Source organism: Dryas octopetala, chromosome 2, assembly GCF_963921425.1.
Source record: "Dryas octopetala chromosome 2, drDryOcto1.1, whole genome shotgun sequence".
Classification (NCBI taxonomy): Eukaryota; Viridiplantae; Streptophyta; class Magnoliopsida; order Rosales; family Rosaceae; genus Dryas; species Dryas octopetala.
The window spans coordinates 16,588,561-16,608,730 of record NC_141367.1 but is presented as its reverse complement, the minus strand read 5'-3'; the positions used below and the strand labels follow the sequence as shown (position 1 = coordinate 16,608,730).

At 35.5% G+C, this 20,170-nt stretch overlaps 1 protein-coding gene across 1 annotated transcript; it reads right to left on the bottom strand.

Annotated features, from left to right (window-relative positions):
• Window positions 1-1,636: 1,636 nt before the first annotated feature.
• BIO1 (adenosylmethionine-8-amino-7-oxononanoate transaminase) lies at window positions 1,637-10,060 on the bottom strand. Its single transcript, XM_086232933.1, has 14 exons — window positions 9,290-10,060; window positions 9,015-9,185; window positions 8,581-8,842; window positions 8,322-8,405; window positions 7,585-7,705; window positions 7,110-7,258; window positions 5,788-5,882; window positions 5,014-5,129; window positions 4,775-4,915; window positions 3,782-3,915; window positions 3,556-3,687; window positions 3,140-3,274; window positions 2,657-2,769; window positions 1,637-2,129 (listed from the first exon to the last, which is right to left on the bottom strand). Exons 1-14 carry the CDS (start codon window positions 9,985-9,987, stop codon window positions 1,946-1,948), a joined length of 2,535 nt encoding a protein of 844 aa, XP_086089059.1. The 5' UTR covers window positions 9,988-10,060; the 3' UTR covers window positions 1,637-1,945.
• Window positions 10,061-20,170: the final 10,110 nt, after the last annotated feature.

The window sequence follows — 20,170 nt, the reverse complement described above, 5'->3', positions numbered from 1 at the left end:
GTAAGATACACTTTTTTTCACTTTGCCCCCTGAAACTTAAATCCTCTCAGTTTGCCACCTGAACTTTACAAAGTTGTTGCAAAAGACCCTATGCAGTCAACTCTGTCAATTTTTCCGTTAAAATAGCTGACATGACACCTATATGGCATGAGTGAGACTTTTTTTTAGTTATGTAAGATCTATGTAGACAAACAAAATTATAAAAAATTGACATGGATCTTTTTATTTTTTAGTTTAAAAATTATTTTTTTTGTCCACATGGATTTTACATAACTAAAAAAGGGTCTCACTCATGCCATATAGGTGCCACGTCAGCTATTTTAACGGAAAAATTGACAGAGTTAACGGCATAGGGTCTTTTGCAATAACTTTGTGAAGTTCAGGTGGCAAACTGAGAGGATTTAAGTTTCAGGGGGCAAAGTGAAAAAAAGTGTATCTTACAGGGGGCAATAGTGTAAATAAACCTATCTAAAATGTAGTGGATATTTTTTAATTAATTGACTCGGTATGTAATACAATATATTTTCACTTTAATATTATAATATGCATAATTAACAGCAAAAGGCACAACCCTTTCTGTAAATTACATATGCACGCTCCAATCATTGGAGAATATACTAGTATGTGGGACTAAGAGCTGAAAGTGGAGCCGTGGAAGCACGGAAAGAGGGGTTGGGAAACTGGACAATGAAAACATTTTCTTTTGTCCCGTCGGTGATACATCACAAAAAGTGAAAGAGACCCAGCCCCTACTTTCACGCAATTCATATTTACAGGGTTTATATCTAAAAATTCATTTCGATTGAATCTTCTCGTGGTATATTTATTAATCTGTAATCGAAATTTAATTCTTTCAAAATAAAGAGTTGAATTCCGATTATAGATTACTTATGTATTTACTAATTATATGAGAATAAAAACACAAGTGAGATCCATATAATATCAGGAATTCAATTCCTTATTTGAGAGGAATTTGATTCTTAAGTAAGGAGTAGTATTCTAATTCTTTATTTTGGAGAAATTTAATTTTTAATTTTTTTTTCATTATATCCTCACATTATTAACTAACATATAAAATAATTTATTTAGAACAAGAAATGCTCACATGATATCATTTCATCTCTTATTCCAAATAGTTTAGCACACATCTTACATTTTTCATCAAATTGGAAAAAAATTATGTAGAATTACACTTTATTCTTGGAATCCGATTATGTTTCAAAATTGAGAAAAACTTAATTATAAAAGGGATATGAGTTGACTTGGTATCTCAATTCTCAAAAAATAAATTATGTCTTGAAATTAAAGAAATTATTATGTGATAAAATATAAAATCATATGTATCATCATGTGATTGGATTTTAATACTAAATCAGCCATAAAAACTTATAGTGCTGAGATTGTGAAGCATATAACCGATGGATTAGTCAATTGACAAGGTAAAACTATGAAAAAATTTAAGATCGTATAAATTAACACACATTGATCGCTTATGGTTTAGAATTTAATTCTAAAACATCAATTTTTTAAAAAATTATACTGTGTGACTAATAATATGAGTGAATGTTATTAAATTAGTTACACTACGTGTTGGTTTACCGGTTACACTCACTAATTTTTCCAATTTTACACCCCACATTAATTAACACCATCTTGAATGAGTTAGAAAGCAGCAAAAAAAAAAAAAAAAACAACTGTAAAGGCCCATGCCGATCAATCAACATCTTTAGCAGATCCGTGTTTATTCTTGTATTTAAGAAATACAATAAAACGAATGGATGAAATTCGTCGACTGTCCTTTGTTTTTTCGTAAATACCTAATTAGGGAAAAAAAAAAATGAACTGTCACCTTCCCTCCATCATCCTCTTATTCTTAAGGAGGTTAGGGAAGTCATTATTTTTTCCTAAATATCTAAAAGCCATTGAATTCATAGTTGCAGATATTTTAATTCTTTTGAGATTGGCTAATTCTGTCAAGTCTTCTGTAAACCTTAGTGAGCGCTTGGCTGCAGACCTGAGGAGATGTGCAGGGTCCGCACATGAGATATATGACATGTCCTAGAGGCCTCATGTAAACACCGTCTTCACGGAGCTGCTTCACAAGAGAGCTTGCATACAATGACCCATACCTATTCATAAACCATATAACAAAACATTTCAAATGAGGGTTAACAGCATTTCAAACGTTTTGTCAAAAAAGTTACTGTCTATGATAACACAGCATAATCAAAGCGGTAAGAAACTAAGAATACAAATTTGTTTCTAATCTATGAAAGTATGCAAGCACCTCCTTATCTTGTCAACAAGTGATACATTATAATACACCCGTATAAAAACTTGTATTTTAATTTTGAGAACAATATTAAAAGACATAATAAGATGTCATGATCCAAATGGTTGGCCTGACAATTGAGTTGGTGACCTCTGGCCAATGATGTTACTAGTCAATTTGTGGACCAATTGTCAAATACTCAAAACAATCGCTGGCATCATCGCGCTGCTCATATCGTATTGTATAGGACGATGTGGAGTCACTAAGATGTGCATCATATTTCAACTTGTAATTTTTCAAGGGTCAAACATGTACAATAATATCTAAAAGTATGCACAGCCACCACATAAGATACAAAAGTAACGCAAAGTAATGAGACCATACCCAGCATTGTGGTCTTCTACTAGGAGCTCTAGAGCACAAAGTGTTCCCATCACAACCACTCTTCGAATTGCAGGATGTGACGAGATCTGGTACACTAGTTTGTCATCCCATAACTGCAACCATTTGAGCATGATACCATTAAGGCAAAAAAGAAAAACCACAATGACATTGTAAGGACAGCACTCAGCAGGCTCTAGTAAAATTTAATATCAAAAGGTTTCAGCAGTGAACTATTTTAGACTCCAATACCATGTTAAAATATGGATCAATTAATGATCACAATGATTTAAAGCTAGGCATGAAAACACATTAAATTGCCCCTTTTTCAATTCTTAAAAGTTATTAAATTATGCCTGGTAATTACACCCTCACAGATATTTAAATTATATAAGACAAAAATGATCACTTATAATATAAAGGTAGTGGATTTGTATGTTGTGTCATACAAATGAGACACAAAAAAGCAAATGATAATTCACATACCTCCCTAAGCAAGCTTCGTTTGGAAGTGATATTAGGATTTCTCTGAGAATCCTTAAACCATCTTATGGATTTAGCAGCTGCTGTGCACCCGATAGCATGTGCAGAATATGAGTGTCCGTGCAGAAGGGCCTTTAGCTATAAAATTAACACCAATGAAGTAAGTACTTCTTAATGTATAGATGAATAATACCAAGAAATGCATGTCAAAAAATATTAAATTTGACACATAAAAGCCAACTCCCTTTAAGAACATTGCAATACCAGCCCATATCAATCTGTTTATCCATAATTTGAGTTTAGAGTGCATAATGCTAAGAGAGATATAACAGAAACAAATGTCGCAGAAAAATGTACAATCGAATCAAGTGCCAAAATAATGTGTTATTCTTGCAAGTCAACCCACCACAATAAATTACCTTTGAGTTTCCAATAAATGAGTCAAATACAGCATTTGTAGCCAATGTAGCAGCCAAGGGTACAGTCCCACCAGTCATCAGCTTCCCAAAGCAGGCTATGTCAGGAAAACAACATAGAAGTTCTGCGGCAGACTGTAACAGCATGGTAAATTCCCAATCAATTAAGATAAAAACGTATTTGAAAAATATTAAAGGAGAGAATGAAATGCAACCAAGGGAAACCAACCTCTGTTCCTAGACGCCAGAAACCAGTGAAAACCTCATCAAAGATAATGGGAATTTTTTTAGCCCGGCACACATTAACAAGAACCCGCTGGAAAAGTGGATCAACCATATGCATTCCTCCAGCAGCTTGTATAACTACATAAAAATTCCAAATGAAGAATGACGAAATTGTTAAATACACACGGAAGGGAAAGACATAAGGAAAACTGAGGTCACATAACCTCTAATTATCCAAAGAAAAATTGCGTCATAAATGTCAGCCTAATTAGACCAACAAATGCCAAACACATACACAGTCTATAGACTAGCAGAAAGTCCATTAAAAGGACTTCAAATGTAAGACATCCTAAAGATGAAAATAAGTGTTGGCCTAGAAGGGCCAGAAGCTCACAATCCAGCATATTAAAACAAGCAGGTGCACAAGTTTTTTAGTGGGAGGAAAAGGGGTTCAGTGCTGGGGAGATGTGTAGTGATGGCTGTTTTTTTGGGTAATTTGGATGGAGAGGAATAGAAGAATATTTGAGGGAGCAAAGGGGAGGAATTGGACCACCTGATGGAGAGGGTTCGTTTTTGGGCATCGTGATGGGATTCAGCTTCTTCAGCGTTTTGGGAAATCTTTTTTCTGCATTACTTTTAGATTGGAATGTGGCTGCCTATATTAATTCTACTGTTTGGTGTAACCACTGAATCTGATATGTACCTGATATGTATATTTGCTGTAAGTTTCAGAATTTTAAGCTTAGTGGGGATCTTATCCACTGTATTGTACAATTCTCCTCATATTAAATTTTTTTTTTTTTTCCTATTAGAAAAAAAAAAAAAAAAGAAGATGGAGGTCAAGCATGGGAACTCATCATTAGCTATTTTTCATGTTAGGTGTCGAGTAAATCATTAAAAATGTTACCTGATTGATAAAAGAATAAAAAACAAAAACAGTATTTTACCCGATACAACCAGATATAGGAAAAAAAATTACAGATATGAATAATCTTGCCTGGTTCAATAATCAATGCTCCAATGAACCCTTTTGATTCAGGAAAATTTGATAATTGTTGTGATATATACGAGGAATAAATTCCAGCAAGATCTGACTTGTCCCTGCTCTTGTCTAAGACATTATCACGAGAACAAAAGCCTGTAAAAGTGCCAATATAAGAAAATGGTACCTAAGTAAAAGGTAAATATAAAATAGGTTAACTGGGATAAAAAAATAAAATAAAAAAGGTCACTTACTCATATTTTTAAGATTTAAACTCTCAGAATGCAACCCTTCAGGTAAAGAAAGGTTCCACATAGTGTTGCACAAAAAGACTGTAGGAGGATCAAGAAAAAAACCTCTTCCATTATACCTGCAGTTAAAATTTATAAATCTTAACTAGGTTCAATGACAAAAGCTACAAAATAGCTTCTCCTCTATTGCAACTAGCTACTTCGATTCATAGATAAGTTTCCGGAATCAAGATATAAATGATAAATGCAACCCTTCAGGTAGTGAACTACATGCAGTTCTAATTGCATCAATGTCTGATTCTTTATATATTATAGAGTTACACACATTATATTTACAAGTCTTGCAAGAGAAATAATGAGAGAGTTGAGATCACCAAATAAGTGATTTTCAGTGTGTGGTGTGCATGCGCGCACATATATTTGGTAGGTAAAAAGTATTTAAACATTAATGTTTTCCGTACAAAGTAATTGAAAAGATGAAAACAAACATAAACATAAAAGATCGTATAAGAGGAAGCTTTGTCAAGTGAAAAGTTATCGAAACTTGATAGCCAAGAAAAAAAAAGTCTATAGTCAGCGACTGCACCCCACTTTAAAGCAAATAGTCTATCAACTCCTATCTATGCCATCATCAGCCAGCATATATTCAATCTGAAGAATTATGATAACATAGGAGCTATGATATTATTGGTCTCTGAATAACTCCAAAAGTTGAGACAAAAATATACAGATTTGGAATTTTTATAACCTATGCTATTCGTGACAGAATATTCATACCATGGTTGTTGGAGGAAGCCTGTATAAGATGATGGTGCTTGTGCTTCCATAGCACCCAAAGTATCACCATGATAAGATCCTCTAAGAGCTAGGACCTGCAATATTCAAACCCTACGTCACCAGAATTGAAGAAAAATTTTGCCATAGCTTCTAAATTACATTATTAATGGATTATTACAATAGACAAGCCAATCCAAAGGTAACCTACACAGTCCAACAATACAAAATTGACCACCGCCCCAAAAAAAAAAAAAAACAACGATAATGAAATTCATTATAGAAAAAACAGTAGCTAGAAAGGTTAGTTAAGCTAAAGTAAATAATCCTTTGCCTGTTTGCCTTACATTGACTATTTAGTACTAGACAAACATGTACAAGTGAAACACGAGAAGCAATAGCGCTGAATTTATATCATTCTAATGATTGAATCCATAGGGTGCCAAATTAAAAGCAGATATTCATGTGATGATGCTGAAGATACTAAATTAGTAAATTAGCATAAACTTGCCAAAATAGTGTGTGCTCTCAGTATCGTTTGTCATCTCAAATATTCTGAATATTGTAAAACAATGATTGCAACTTCAAAATACGGTGTCAAAGTTATATATCCAAAGTTGGAAGACTTTATTACTCTTCCACAACAAACTTTAATTGATCGATTGAACACTAGGCAAAATGGATATATTAGAAGTCTTACTCCTAAGTCACTTAACTGAATAGATATTTGCCAACAAAATTTCATTTGCTCATGACAATTTAGTTGTGCATCAGTTGATCCAAGTCATTGCACATGTACCACAATCTATGCTAAACCAAACAAGCACCTAAAAGACTGATTAGTTGATGCTGGACGTATAGGCTGGTGCCCACATCAAGCATCAGTCAGAAAATTTCTGGATGTGTGTACTTTGTAAGTTCACTCATTTAAAAAAAAAAAAAAAGAATTATGGAGATAAATTATATTGTCCAATAAGAATATAACTGATACTCATTCAGTATTAAACTTCACTATCCATGAAAACTGCATGTATGTAAAGCTGGAATTAGAGTTTGTAATTTTACAACTTGCTGAATGGGTTATTAGTTTATGAAGGACCAAGAAAAGGTATAACAATGGGCAGAGAAGCTTAGGAATAATTTAAGCAACAGAAATTTTTGTGTTATTGGTTTCAGGGAGCAGAGCTTTTATCAGGTCAGAAATTAGGTTCTAGAAATTTACTTGTTCAAAAGACTATGGTTATTAGAAAAGATGCAGTTTTAGCTTGTTAAATCAAACCAATATGATACTAAATTAATGGTGATGAAGAACTAATCAGACCCACCACAAGCTCAGGATATCTCTCAGTTGAGTTGTCCTTGAGATGATCCAAAAGGATTCCATGATCATACGAGAATTTACGGAATGCCATCTTCAATGCAATCTCAATTGCTGTAGATCCATTATCCGAAAAATATATTCGAGAAGCCCAACCTGCACATAGAGAAATCCTATCCATATAAATTGACACCAACCAAATATAAGCAGATGGGAAAATACCCAAGGGAAAATGTTAGAATATGGATGAAAAATTTAAAATATTTTGTAATAAATCACTACCCTTTGGATTCTATCTGTACCATAGATATACCTTTGGGCTTTTGGCATCAAAGAGGGAGTCACATACTCAAATAACAGATTCATTAGCAACAAGATAAAGCATTGCAAAACTATAACTAATGAAGTGTGTTTTCAAACCAAAGATAGTAACATCCAAGAAAAAAAAAAACTAAAAGGTAAAAGAATATACAGAAACCAACCTTTTCCAACACCTTCAAGCAAAAGTTCTGCACATTCTAAGGCTGGCTCATAAACATTCTCAGGAAACATCACATGCCCAAATCTTGCAGCAGCATAACCTATATCCCTCGCAAGCTCAGTCTGAAACCACCTAGTCAAAAATCACATTAAAAAACTTTAGACATTCCTTTTTTTTTGCCATTTTGAAACTAAAAAAATCATTTATTGATGACACCAATGGGGCAAAACCTTTGCAGACAAGCAATATACTTTCCAAAACTAAAAACACAGAGACTAAAGAATCCAAGAAAGATCGAAAGGTGAAAACTAGGGGAATAATCTTTATCTTGGCCGTCCATAAGATAGCCAAAAACTAATATTAGAAACAAACTTTGTTCTCAATGAGAGGGTACCGCACCCCTTCCAATGATCCAACTCCATGCTTTCTTATGAATTGAGAAGTCTATAAGCATGCTCATACATTTTGAATTGACTAACCATAAACAGAATGCATGAATAAACTATGTTGCAAATGGACAACATTATGATACAAAACATACATGAGACCATAAAAATATATTCCAGGAATGATATGATCAAGGTTCTTGTATAATATAAAGATATAAAGAAGCATTATGGATGTGAAATATGTAAGATCTGGCCATCAATCAACTAGATTGAAATCAAATATAATTACCAACATTTGTTGACAAAGAAAAATTACCAATATTTAATAAAAGATAATCATAAAGATGACCTGTAAAGTAGCATCAGGTCCTTGAGTCCACCAACTTGCACATGCGTCAAATTGTTGAGTTATGACATCATCATCATTCTGACCCTAAAATCAAACAAAGAAAAGTTATTAGCTAGGCATGTTACAGAAACAATAACAGACTAATTATCACCTCGAACGAGGGTGGGAAGTTGGTTTATTCACATAGAAGCAAAAATAAAGTTCAAAGTGGGAGGTGGCACCATAATATTAGTGAAGCAACATATTCTGTGATACAAACCTTGAAGACTGAAAAGTTTTCACCACAGCGTGAATCAATCACTGTAACATGTCCTTCTGGTACAAATGTGTGCTGGGTAAATGGCCACCAAAAAACATCCACTGCCCTCTTCGGCATGTCATGCAATCTCTTGATTCGTTTGGAGTAAGCTGATAGCATTACTTCCATCAGTGAATCAAATACATTTTGAGCATCATCAAACCATTCCATAAGGTCATCTGACAAGTCTTGTGGAATAGGTGGCAGCGTAAGCACTGGAACACTAAAAAAACATATATAGATGTTAAACATGACAGACAACAGAAGAAAAATTAAAATATCAGGCCAAAGGGAGTGAAATCAAAATACATGACCATTGTTTACATATTGCTGTCTGCATATACATTTTCTTAGAGTTTATAGTAATCATTATTAATAAGAGTAATCACAATTACCTGTTTCGAAGATATGATGCTAAAGGAACCTCATTTACAAGGCCATGATCCTCAATAACAACAGCAACGACATCATAACCTCGAAGTTTCAAACTTTCATAAGCTGAAATGGTTCCGGAAATACCACCCAACCGTCCATCTCCAACAAGAATTGCAGGCAAACGAAAAGGCCTGTTCACATATAGTAATTTCTCACATCTAGGATTGGGTTGACTAATAATAGCAATGACAAGGCTACTCAACACATATATAACCAAACTATGAAATAGAAGTACCTGTACAAGTCACATTGAAGTGACCCAGAAGGCCCCGGACTGGCAACCCCACCCGCCGTCTCAACCACACAAAAAGAAGAGCCCTCTTTCTCCTTCCCAACCCCAATTTCCAAACACCTCTGCACCATTTCGAGCAAGGCCGAGTCCTCCACCACCCCATTCTCCCTCTCGGCAGCCAAGTGGGGCGAGACAGCGTCTCCCCAGGCATACATTGTCTTACAAACCAGCTCCGAATGCGCGGCATTGCCAGCATCTAACCCAACAACGCTCCTCTTCTCACACCAATCCAAATCAAGCATGCCATTGCCGTAATTTTCGGGAACTTCGGCGGCGGAAGAGGAGGCCTTGAGGACGTGGTTGGAGGTGAGGAGGGAGAGGTAGGGGAAGCGGCGGATGCGGCGGAGGGCGAGGGAGGTGAGTTTGGAGAAGACGAAGCGGGAGTCGGAGTCAGCGGGGAAGCCGGTCTGGACGGGCTTCAGGTAGAGGAAGGAGCGGTGGTGGTGGCGGGAGAGGAGAGAGGCGGCGGCGAGGCCGGTGGAGACTAGGGTTTTGCCGAGGGAGGTGTTGGAGGACCATATGAGGTAGATTGGGTGAGAGAGAGGGACCGTCAGAGGTGGAGTGGTGGTGGTGAAGGGTTTGATGAGGTGGCGGTTGTGGTGGCGGGCGTGGCGGAGGATGAGAGAGGAGAGTGTGAGCATGGTGGTTGGTGGTTGGTGGAGTGGGCAGTGGACTGAGGGAGCGTTGGAGAGGGGTTTTGGGTTTATGGAGGGAAAGAATGTTCTGTGGGAATGGAAGTCAAATGTGTTTCGCTCCAACGCACGCAGATAACGCAAACCAGACAAAAACCCGAATATTAATTCTTTTTTTTTGACCAATTAACCCGAATATTAATTCTACCAAGGAATAATTTGTGTGACCGTTACATTAGCATGAAAGTAATTTTAATCAATATACCATTTTAATAGCCCATAAACTATTTTGATCCCCAACCCAAAATATAATTTTTATGACCTTTTTCTTTTTTTCAGACCAAAATATTCTTATACAAATACACTGTAGCGATCAGATAGTCCTCATGACGACCATGTGACGAGTTACTGTTGCAGCCGTTTCCTCCATCTTCTTCCTGCAAGCTGCAACAGCCATAGAGAGTGACCTCCATCACCGGCCAACGCCCGTCATCTCCTCTCTATATCTCTCTCCCCTTCTCTCTAAAACCAAATCTAAAAAAATAAAATACGAAAACCCAGATTTGAGTTTTTCTTTAAATGGGTTGAGAGGGAAAGGGAGAGAGAGAGAGAGACAAAGAAAGAGAGACAAAGATGAGATGTCGGTGGAGAATGTGGAGGATGGTGATGGGCATTAGCCAGCGACCCATCATCTTCTCTCCCAACCCAAATCTGAAAACAAAAAAAAATTTGAAAACTCAGATCTGGTTGAATTTTTGGTCGCCACATAGTTGAATTTATGGTTGCCATATGGTGGAATATGCTATAGCCAGATCTGGTTGAATTTTTGGTCGCCACATGGTCGAATTTATGGTCGCCATATGGTGGAATGTGCTATAGCCAGATCTGGTTAAATTTTTGGTTGCCACATGGTCGAATTTATGGTCGCCATATGGTGGAATATGCTATAGCTTGATCTGGTTGAATGTGTGGTTGCCACATGGTTTAATGTGTGGTTGCCACATGGTTTAATTTGTGGTCGCCACACGATGGAATGTGCTATAGCGATGTGACGACCACAAATTCGACTATGTGGCAACAAAAAATTCAACCAGATATGAGTTTTTTAGAGAAAAACTCATTTAGAGGGTATTGCTGGGCGACGTGGGTTTTTTTATTAGATTTTGTTGGGTTTTTTGTTGCATCTGCTGGGTTTGTTGTTGCATTTGTTGAGTTTGTTGGATCTACTAGGTTTGCTGCATCTGCTGGATTTACTACAGCGACGAGGAATGAAGGCAACGATGGCTGGGACGGCAAGTGGCGCGGCGACGATGGGACAGTGGTTGGTTGGGGAGGGAGGAAGGAAGGAAGGAAGGGAATGAGGGGAGGGGTAGTGGTTGTTGGGGAAGAGAAAGAAAGAAAAAACTACAGTAAAAAAAAGGTTTTATATGAAGAGTATTTTTGACATTTCAAATACAAAAGGGTCATAAAAGTTATATTTTGGGCTAAGGGGTCAAAATAATTTATGGGGTATTAAAAGGGTATATTGATTAAAATTACTCTTAGCATGATGACATAGTGCGGCCATCCACTTATAATATGTTGGGGGAGGGGGATTGAACTTGATAAATTTCATATAATAGCCATTTTTAATACTAAACTATCTTTTCTAACCCTTCTTTCCCAACTTTATATTTATACCTCTTTGGCCTATTTTCGGACAAAAATGCCCCTCTCTCTTTCTCACTCTTTTCTTTCCCTTTTTCCTTTTTCTTTTTCGTTTTTCTTTTTTTGTTGTCTGCAACTCTCCCATCGAACACCCAATATCTTTTATTTTTCCTTCTATTCTTCTTCTGTTTGAACACCCAATACCTTTGAAATTTGAAAACACCCAGTACCATTTGTCTTTTATTTCATGGGGTGAACAACAAACCCACCTGTTAGGTCGAACACCCAATACCATTTGTCTTATATTTCTCAATACCAAATACCTTCTTTTGTTGTCTTCTTTCTCCTTTTCTTTCTTCTTGTCCATTTTTTTCTTCTTCTTCTGTTGTCTACAACACCCAACAACAAATTCATTGAACACCCATTGAAGAATTGACAGAGAATCGAGAACAAAAATGATTTTAAGAAAAAAACAAAACAAAAGAGTATTTCGATCTGAGCTTGCTATTCTAGATATGAAATTTCGATTTGGGTTTAATGTTTCAGTTCTGAAATTGCGACCTGGGTTTGTTGTTTCATATCTAAAATTTGATTGTCGACGACAAATGGTCGACAAAAAATAGTCGACACATGGTGCTATAGCCACCATCTAAAACTAAAAAATTGATTTTAACAAAAATGTAAAAAAAAAAAAGGTAAAAAATAATGAATATGATGAACTGACTACAACACCATCTAAAGTGGTTGTAACACCATATGTCGAACATGTGTCGACCATCATTTGTGGACAATTTGTCGTTGACGATCAAATTTCAAATTGATCTAAAACAACAAATCCAAGTTGAAATTTCAAAACATCAAACCCATATTAAAATTTCATATCTAGAACAGCAAACCCATATCAAAATTTTATAGAACATATAGGTAATGATTAATAACCTGAATAGAGTCAAAGAGAATGGAAAGGTTTTGAACTTGGGATGATCCGGAAATAAGATTGACTACCCTATGAATGTTTGGGGGTGTTGAGAATGTCCACAGATGGACAATGTATTGAAAATAATTTCAGGGTAGGAAAGCTCTGTACGAACATTTCTCAGTAATGGCATTATTTTACCCATCTAAAAACTTGTAATTTTGTTCACCCTACTTCCATTGTTGCAGTTGTAAAATGAACTTGAGACCTCCAGATTCTCCAGTCTTATTCCTGGGATGTCGAGGCTGTATATATCCATTCGGCAAACTTTCACATCTTCGAGGCTGTAAAATGGTACTGGGAACTGTTCAATAATTTCATTCGTAAAACACCCAATATCCAAATTCTTGGCACTGTTCAAGAATTCCACACCACTTAAAGACAAGGTGTGAAGGGAACGGAGGCCATTTTGCTATAAAATCTCCTAATCTGTGAGTCCTCAATGAATCACACTCCAATACTTAGATTTATATCATTCATGAGGATGAAATTTTCTTTTATATTCTCAATGAATAATGTGTATATTCCCAAAATATGTATTGTGTATTAAAAACTACAAACTTTGAATAGGTGATTTTTTATGAGCGGTATAGTCGCACCCTATTAATATTATATCTTATTTATTTATTTATTTTCGGTAAGAATTTTAATTTATTTATTAAATTTCATGCTAAAAAGGAGAAATTGATTCTTATACCAAAGGCGTTGTTTTGTAGAGACTTGAGATAAGGCTCCACTTACACTTTGACTTATATATCAACCATATCTTTAGTTGTTTTTTATGTCCAAAACAGGTTGGAAACAACAAAAACTTCAAAAATTCAAAAATTTTAAAAGTAAATGATTATAAAGTCCAATTTTGGACTCTTACTACTTTTAAGACTCGGTCCCTTTTTGGATTTTGAAGGAAGCCCAGTTTATACCAAACCAGTCCTCTCTTCCGTCTCCATCATTCTCCGTCTGTCACTCCGTCTCTCTGCCTCTCCCTTTCTCATTTCTCTCATTTCTCTCTCCTCACCCCCATTCTCTCTCTTCTGTATAGGACCTCCATAGGTGGCGACTCGAAGAAGAAGATCGACGGCTTGAGAACCATTGCGAGAAGATGAGCCACTGTGAGAACAATTTGATAACCACCAGTGCCGACTGTCATCTCCGGTGATCTGCGATTTTCGGCGACACCAAGGTGTCGAACCACCACTAGTCGATTCCTCTCGTCGATCTGAACTCTATGGTGCCCTTCCCTCACCTCCACTACCTCTGTAGGAGGCGACTCAAAGAAGAAGATCGATGGCTTGCTGCCATCAACTTGTTTTCCGGCGGCGGTGCGACTGTCGGTGACCACCAGAATATTGCTTGCGTCGAGAGGAGTCTGATGGTGTGGTTGGATCGTTCATCCAACCACTAGTTGCAGCGAATCGAAGCTTGGAAGTCAGCGCCTTCCCTCCCAGTTTTCCGGCGAGTTCGATGGCGGCTCCGGCCAATTTTGGTATATAGTCTCTCCCCTTGACATCTTCTACTTCTTAATGTAACTGATTGAGTTTGATTGTTGGTAACTGGAAAATTTCTAATTTGAAATCCTAGGCAGCCTTAAATAATTCTCCAAATCCTATTCCTATCATGACAACTATCCTCTTTTTCTGGAAATATCAACCATTACAAACAAATTTCAGCAAAAACACTTAAGCTTCACAGACAGATAGTACAAATATTGACTATGAAACATTTTCACAAGCAGTTTCGAGGTGACTGTCATCACACTTACTAGATTAGACTATCTGAAATCATAATTAATCATAGCAATATTGCATTGTTAGCTTTCAGTCAGTATGAAAGTAAAGCCTTGATATGAATTTAGTTGATGCTTCTGTTCAATTTTGATGTCTTGGTAAACCTTGTAGATGGCTTTGTTGATGAGCTTTTCAGATTTTTTATTTCCTTATTGATGACCACTATCAGTTTTTCCCATTTTTTATTTCCTTGTTGATGAACACTATCACTCCCATTTCCTTATTGTCTAACATCTGCAATCTCGTAACTGTGAAACTTGATGATACAAATTACATCACCTGGCTTTTTCAACTGGAAGCCATGCTTGCAGGGCATGATTTGCTCAGTTTTATTGATGGAACCATACCTTGTCCTAATCCTTGTCGTATCACAGAGGAAGAAGGGGTTACTGCTGAATATACCTTGGAATTCAAGGAGTGGAAGAAACACGATAAAACACTCATATCTTTAATCACTGCCACTCTCTTATGATGCTCTGTTTTTTTTTTTGGGATTTGGTTTTGATGTGTTTCTTGCATTTTTGAACTAATTTTTACGTGATTGCCACTGCCTGCCTGATAGTGACAATTGTTAAATAGTATTTTTTTGACAGTGACTATTTTTTTGGCAGTGACTATTGTTAAAAAGAAAAAAAAAAATAGAAGACACACGGCAGCTTCAACAAAAAAGAAAAAAAAGAAGAAGACACATGACAGCTTCATAAAAAAAAAAAAGGAAGTACATGGCTGCTTCAGCAAAAAGAAAAAAAGAAGACATATTTTTGTTTAAATTTTTTTGTTTTTTATGTGTTTATGTTAGAAAAATACATAAGATTTGTATATGTATGTTGTTTCTGAGTTTTTTTTGACACAATGAGAATAGTCATTGTTCGATAGTGGCAATAAATAATAATTGTTACTGTGACAGTAGCAATTAGGTGATTGTTATTGTGTGACAATAGCAAATTAGCAATCACCTGATTTGTTACTGTGTGGCAGTAGCAATCAGGTGATTGGTACTCTCTGAATTTTGTGATTTGATATGGTTTGAATTTTGGTGATTGTTATTGTATGACAGTAACAATATATATTAGTTATCTTCAATAGGTGATTGTTATTGTCAGACAGTAGCAATAAGTGATTGTTACTGTCAGACTGTAGCAATAGGTGATTGTTACTATTAAATAATAACAATACCCAATTGTCACTGCCAGACAGTAGCAATAAGTGATTGGTACTATCAAATAATGATAATACTTAATTGTCACTGTCTGACAATATCAATAGGTGATTGTTACTATTCGATAGTAACAATTATATTTACTATTAAAACGTAAAAGATTATAGATACCTCATCTTGATTTTTTTTTAATTTTATATTAATTATTATTTAACATGTTTATGAAATGAAAATACCTAAATTATGATTTATTTATATTTTGGTAGTTTATGTACCAATTGGCACTGAAATGAAAAAAAATAATAAATAAAGGAAAAAATGGCATTTAAAAAAGCACTGTAGCGTGCTACAGTAATGGTGTTACTGTAGCGCTGCTACGGTATCATTGGGTTTTTAAAAGTGGGCCGCTACAGTATTTCACTGTAGCGTGTGGGCCGGATGAATAATAAATTTTAAAAAATGGACTTAAAAAAAAACCCAAATTTTAATTTCTTTAATCTTTAATTATGTTTATAACTGAATTATATGATTAAGAATCTAACAAATTATAGAAGTGAGGATTTCACCCAATCCAATATTGGCTACCCATTTATAAGTGTTGGAAAGTTTCCAAATGATGATGAGAGCAGTTTTGCTCACCCCCTTTAACTAAGATGTATATATGCTCACCTCCCATCTAAGATACTATCATGTGTTTAAAAAACTAACCATGAGTTAATCCATAAATATTTTATTATTTTATTTTATTTTTTCCTTTTTTCCCCCAAAACCCGGTTCCACTCCCCCTTTTTTTTTTTTTTTTTTCTCCTCCTTTCTCTCCATCCCCCGTGCTTCTCTTTCTCTGCACCTCCATCCCCAGCCCAGCTTGCCGGCGGCTACCACATGCAGAATATGCTAGTATTGTTATTTCAAGGGTTCACATGGTTGCTTCTGGGTTTAACCATAAGCCTGAAGAAGCCACACTCTCCACATATTATGATAACAAAATTTTGTTCAATTCTTGCCTTCTTGATTGCATCTTCAATTAGCAGTTCATCAATTTGGGAAGCTATTTTGGATGAGGCAGTATCAGTTAAGATTGTCTTGAACATTCTTTATTTCCTCGGATCAGTTCTATTGCTCTTCAGTGCATTTCAGGGAAGCAATTATGCAAAAAGTGATCCAGAAATGCATGATGATGCTTTCTACACACCTTTGCAAGGTGCAGAATCTAATATCAGTTCAAATGACAATGTTACTCCTTTCGAAAAAGCTGGGATATTTAGTCATGGGCTTCTAGATGTCTGGATGTGTGCCGTCGCGCGAGGGAGAGAAAGAGGAGAGGGAGAGGGTGGTTGATTGGTTGCAGGTGGTAGCCGCCGGTGAGTTGGGCTGGGGATGGAGGTGCAGAGAGAGAGAAGCACGGGGGATGGAGAGAAAGGAGGAGAAAAAAAAAAAAAAGAGAAAGGGGGAGTGGAACCGGGTTTTGGGGGAAAAGAAGGAAAAAATAAAATAAAATAATAAAATATTTATGGGTTAACTCATGGTTAGTTTTTTAAATACATGGCAGTATTTTAGATGGGAGGTAAGCATACACCTTAGTTAAAGAGGGTGAGCAAAACTGCTCTCAATGATGATCACGTAAATAGCATGAAGCATTTGCCAGATGCTTTGGCCTCTGTTCATTGGTTGGAATCTTTCCTGAGGAAAGCAACCAAATGAAGGTTTTAACTTTTAACCTTATGGGTGTTTTCAATTTCCAGATAAAACTCCACTGTGACTCAGTCACACTTCATCTAATTTTCTCCTAAAACCCGTACTTACACTAATAACATAAGCATAAGCATTCAAAATCTTCCTCAGAAGAAATAGGGTTATTAAAAGATAAATATGAATGAAATAAAACATGCACAAAATAGTACTTGTCACCAAAAATTTAACAATCGGTTAAGTAACCATGTGGCTTTTCACATCCCCTCCCCTTTCGATCGTTAGTGTGTTATTTGAGGATTTATTGGGACTTGTTAAGTGCAGGTCCATCCTAATGTAGTATATGTTTGTTTTTGGGCTTTAAGACCACCATCTCACAAAAAAAAAACTAACCATGTGCCTTTTCCGTCAAGTTCTAAATTGTTGTTGATGAGTGACATATAACAATTATGTCCAAATGATAGTTATGTAAATGACTTTTGTTATATGTTAATTGGATACTTTCATCAAGTCATGGCAACACATAAACCTTCCTTGAGGTGAAAATCGAGGGATGCAATTCCAGATAATAAAATTCATTATAAAATAAATGAGTACAAGTAAGACTTACAACCATAAGCTAATTCAAGCTTTGTATGCTCCACTCACGTACCCTCCAAATCCACATACTTCACAAGCGTTCCACGCTAATCGAATCCCCGATTAGAATAACCCTTATACTACTTGAACAAACCACCATTCAAGCTTAATTGAGTCCACAAGCCACGATACTCGAATTCATGATCGAGCAATCTACAAGGGTTGAGTCCACAATCCAAAACTTGAATCCACAAGTTTCAACGTACCATCCCAAAGTGTTTGGTTTGTGGGTTTCCTAATACTTGGATTTCTAGGGCATATGGTTAATGCAAGTTCAAGATGATATAATCAACTACCAATCTAGACAAGATTGAATGAATAAGATGAACAAGAAATGACATTCAAAGGATATTCTCTTAAAGATGGATTTCTAAGTAATACTCGTGATGGAGATTTTCCAAAACACGAACTAAATAATTGACCAAATGAAGAGCTCTTGGGTTTCTTATAAAATCCATGCCGAGTGTTCGCCTGAAGCTACCGAGCGCACAATATTGGAAGTCAATGTATTTAATGACTTCGCTTGCTGCTGTGTGTTTTGCAATTTCGTGTGTCGCATGTTTTGCGTGAAAAATATTTGATTTTAAATAAATTAATTTTATAACATTTTTCATTTTAATTTAAATCAAAATTAATTATTTTGTCATGCAAATTAAGACATGTAGGGTTTCTAAACGTACAGGTGTGTGCACGCAGTGTAAGCGACCGACATTAAATTAGAAACAATTTTATGCATGAAATGTCGAAATGTCTAGCCACCTAAGAGTTTAGGTAACAAAATCACTTACCATCTTAAAATAACCAAGACCGTATTTGAATATTGTTTCTAATGAAGCTTTTGTCATGATAAGGATCACAAAGACAACAGAACTTATATTAATATACTTTGGCGTGTTTGTGTCAACAGAATAATGCCAATACAAAATAATGGTCTTTACATTATGACTTTCTTATTGGTTTGGATACCTTACGAGAAGGTTGGGAACACACCAAACTGAATCAAAGGTATCTTATTCTTTTTTTTTTTGGTTCTATTCTTCCATTTTTTTAACTTGAGCCATAGGTAGCTTATATGTATATTTAAATGTTTAAAGTGTTCATGGTAATTGAGTGTTTATATGCTAATGTACGTTCATAATTGCTAATTATTATTTTGATCGATGCAAGGTGTTATGAAATTTTGACAATAAAAAGGGAAAATTATATCAAAAGAACTCTAACCATACCTTTATTTTCAGTTGAGGATCTTGTTTTCACTTTGATTCAATCAATGACTATTATTAACAATTTGTTTTAATCAAGCATTTTCGTCAATTCTGTTACAATTTTCGTAAAAAATTGGTCATGTGCAAAGCATGTGACCAATTTTAGGGCTAAAATCGTCATTTTGGCTAAAAATTAATTACAAAAAATAAAACTAAAATAATTATAAAAAAAAAAAAACTAAAATAATTATAAAAAAAATTATGTGAAAAAAAGGATAGGGGATGGTTTTCCTAGACCCAAGAGGTGTCGACGGCTTCGCCAACCTTCAGATTGGAGGTTGGTGCCAGCGACATTCACGAGAGAGAGAGAGAGAGAGAGAGAGAGAGAGAGAGAGAGGCAGTGTTGAGGGAAGCAAATGGGGGAGTCGTCGGCGGTGGGTTGGGGGGGTGAGGGTGGGTGGTGGGGAGGGTTTAGAGGGAGAGAGAGAAAAAAAAAAAAGAAAAAAAAAAAAAGAAAGAGAGATAAGGCAGCGTAGAGGGAAGCAAGGGGGGAGTCGTCGGTGGTGGCTGGGGTAAGGGTTTAGATCCTTCCTTCCAATTGTTTTTTTTAATTTTATTTTGTTTAATTATTTTTAGTTTTATAACTTTTTTTCAAATGGTAATAAAATTGTGTCCCTAAAATTTGGTCACGTGACCAATGTTTGACGAAAATTTTGACAGACTTAACGGAATATTCTCAATTGAAACACTTGGTTAATAATAGTCATTTATTAAATTAAAGTGAAAACGAGATCTTCAACTGAAAATAAGGGTATAATATCAAAATTAAGAATAATAAATGTCTAAAATCATGAATTTTTAATTTATTTTCATTTTTTTTTTATCTCAAATGACAACATAAACCTTGTGTGTTATAGTGTAAAAAAATGGGGTCAATGCAATATCAAAATAAGGTGGGCCTCTAATCTAAAATTCTATGATCAAAATGGGCTATATCTAAGAACCAAAAAATTTTAAACATTAGTTTTTAATAATTAAAATTTCATAAAAGTTAGAGACTAAACATTAAATCCTAAGAATGGCAAAAAAC

Coding starts and splice junctions, on each gene's coding strand:
- BIO1 (XM_086232933.1), bottom strand. CDS start 9,987: ATGCTCACACTCTCCTCTCTCATCCTCCGCCACGCCCGCCACCACAAC. Junction 9,186..9,289: donor CTTCAATGTGACTTGTACAG/GTACTTCTATTT, acceptor ATATGTGAACAG/GCCTTTTCGTTTGCCTGCAA. Junction 3,916..4,774: donor AGCATTGATTATTGAACCAG/GCAAGATTATTC, acceptor ATTTTTATGTAG/TTATACAAGCTGCTGGAGGA.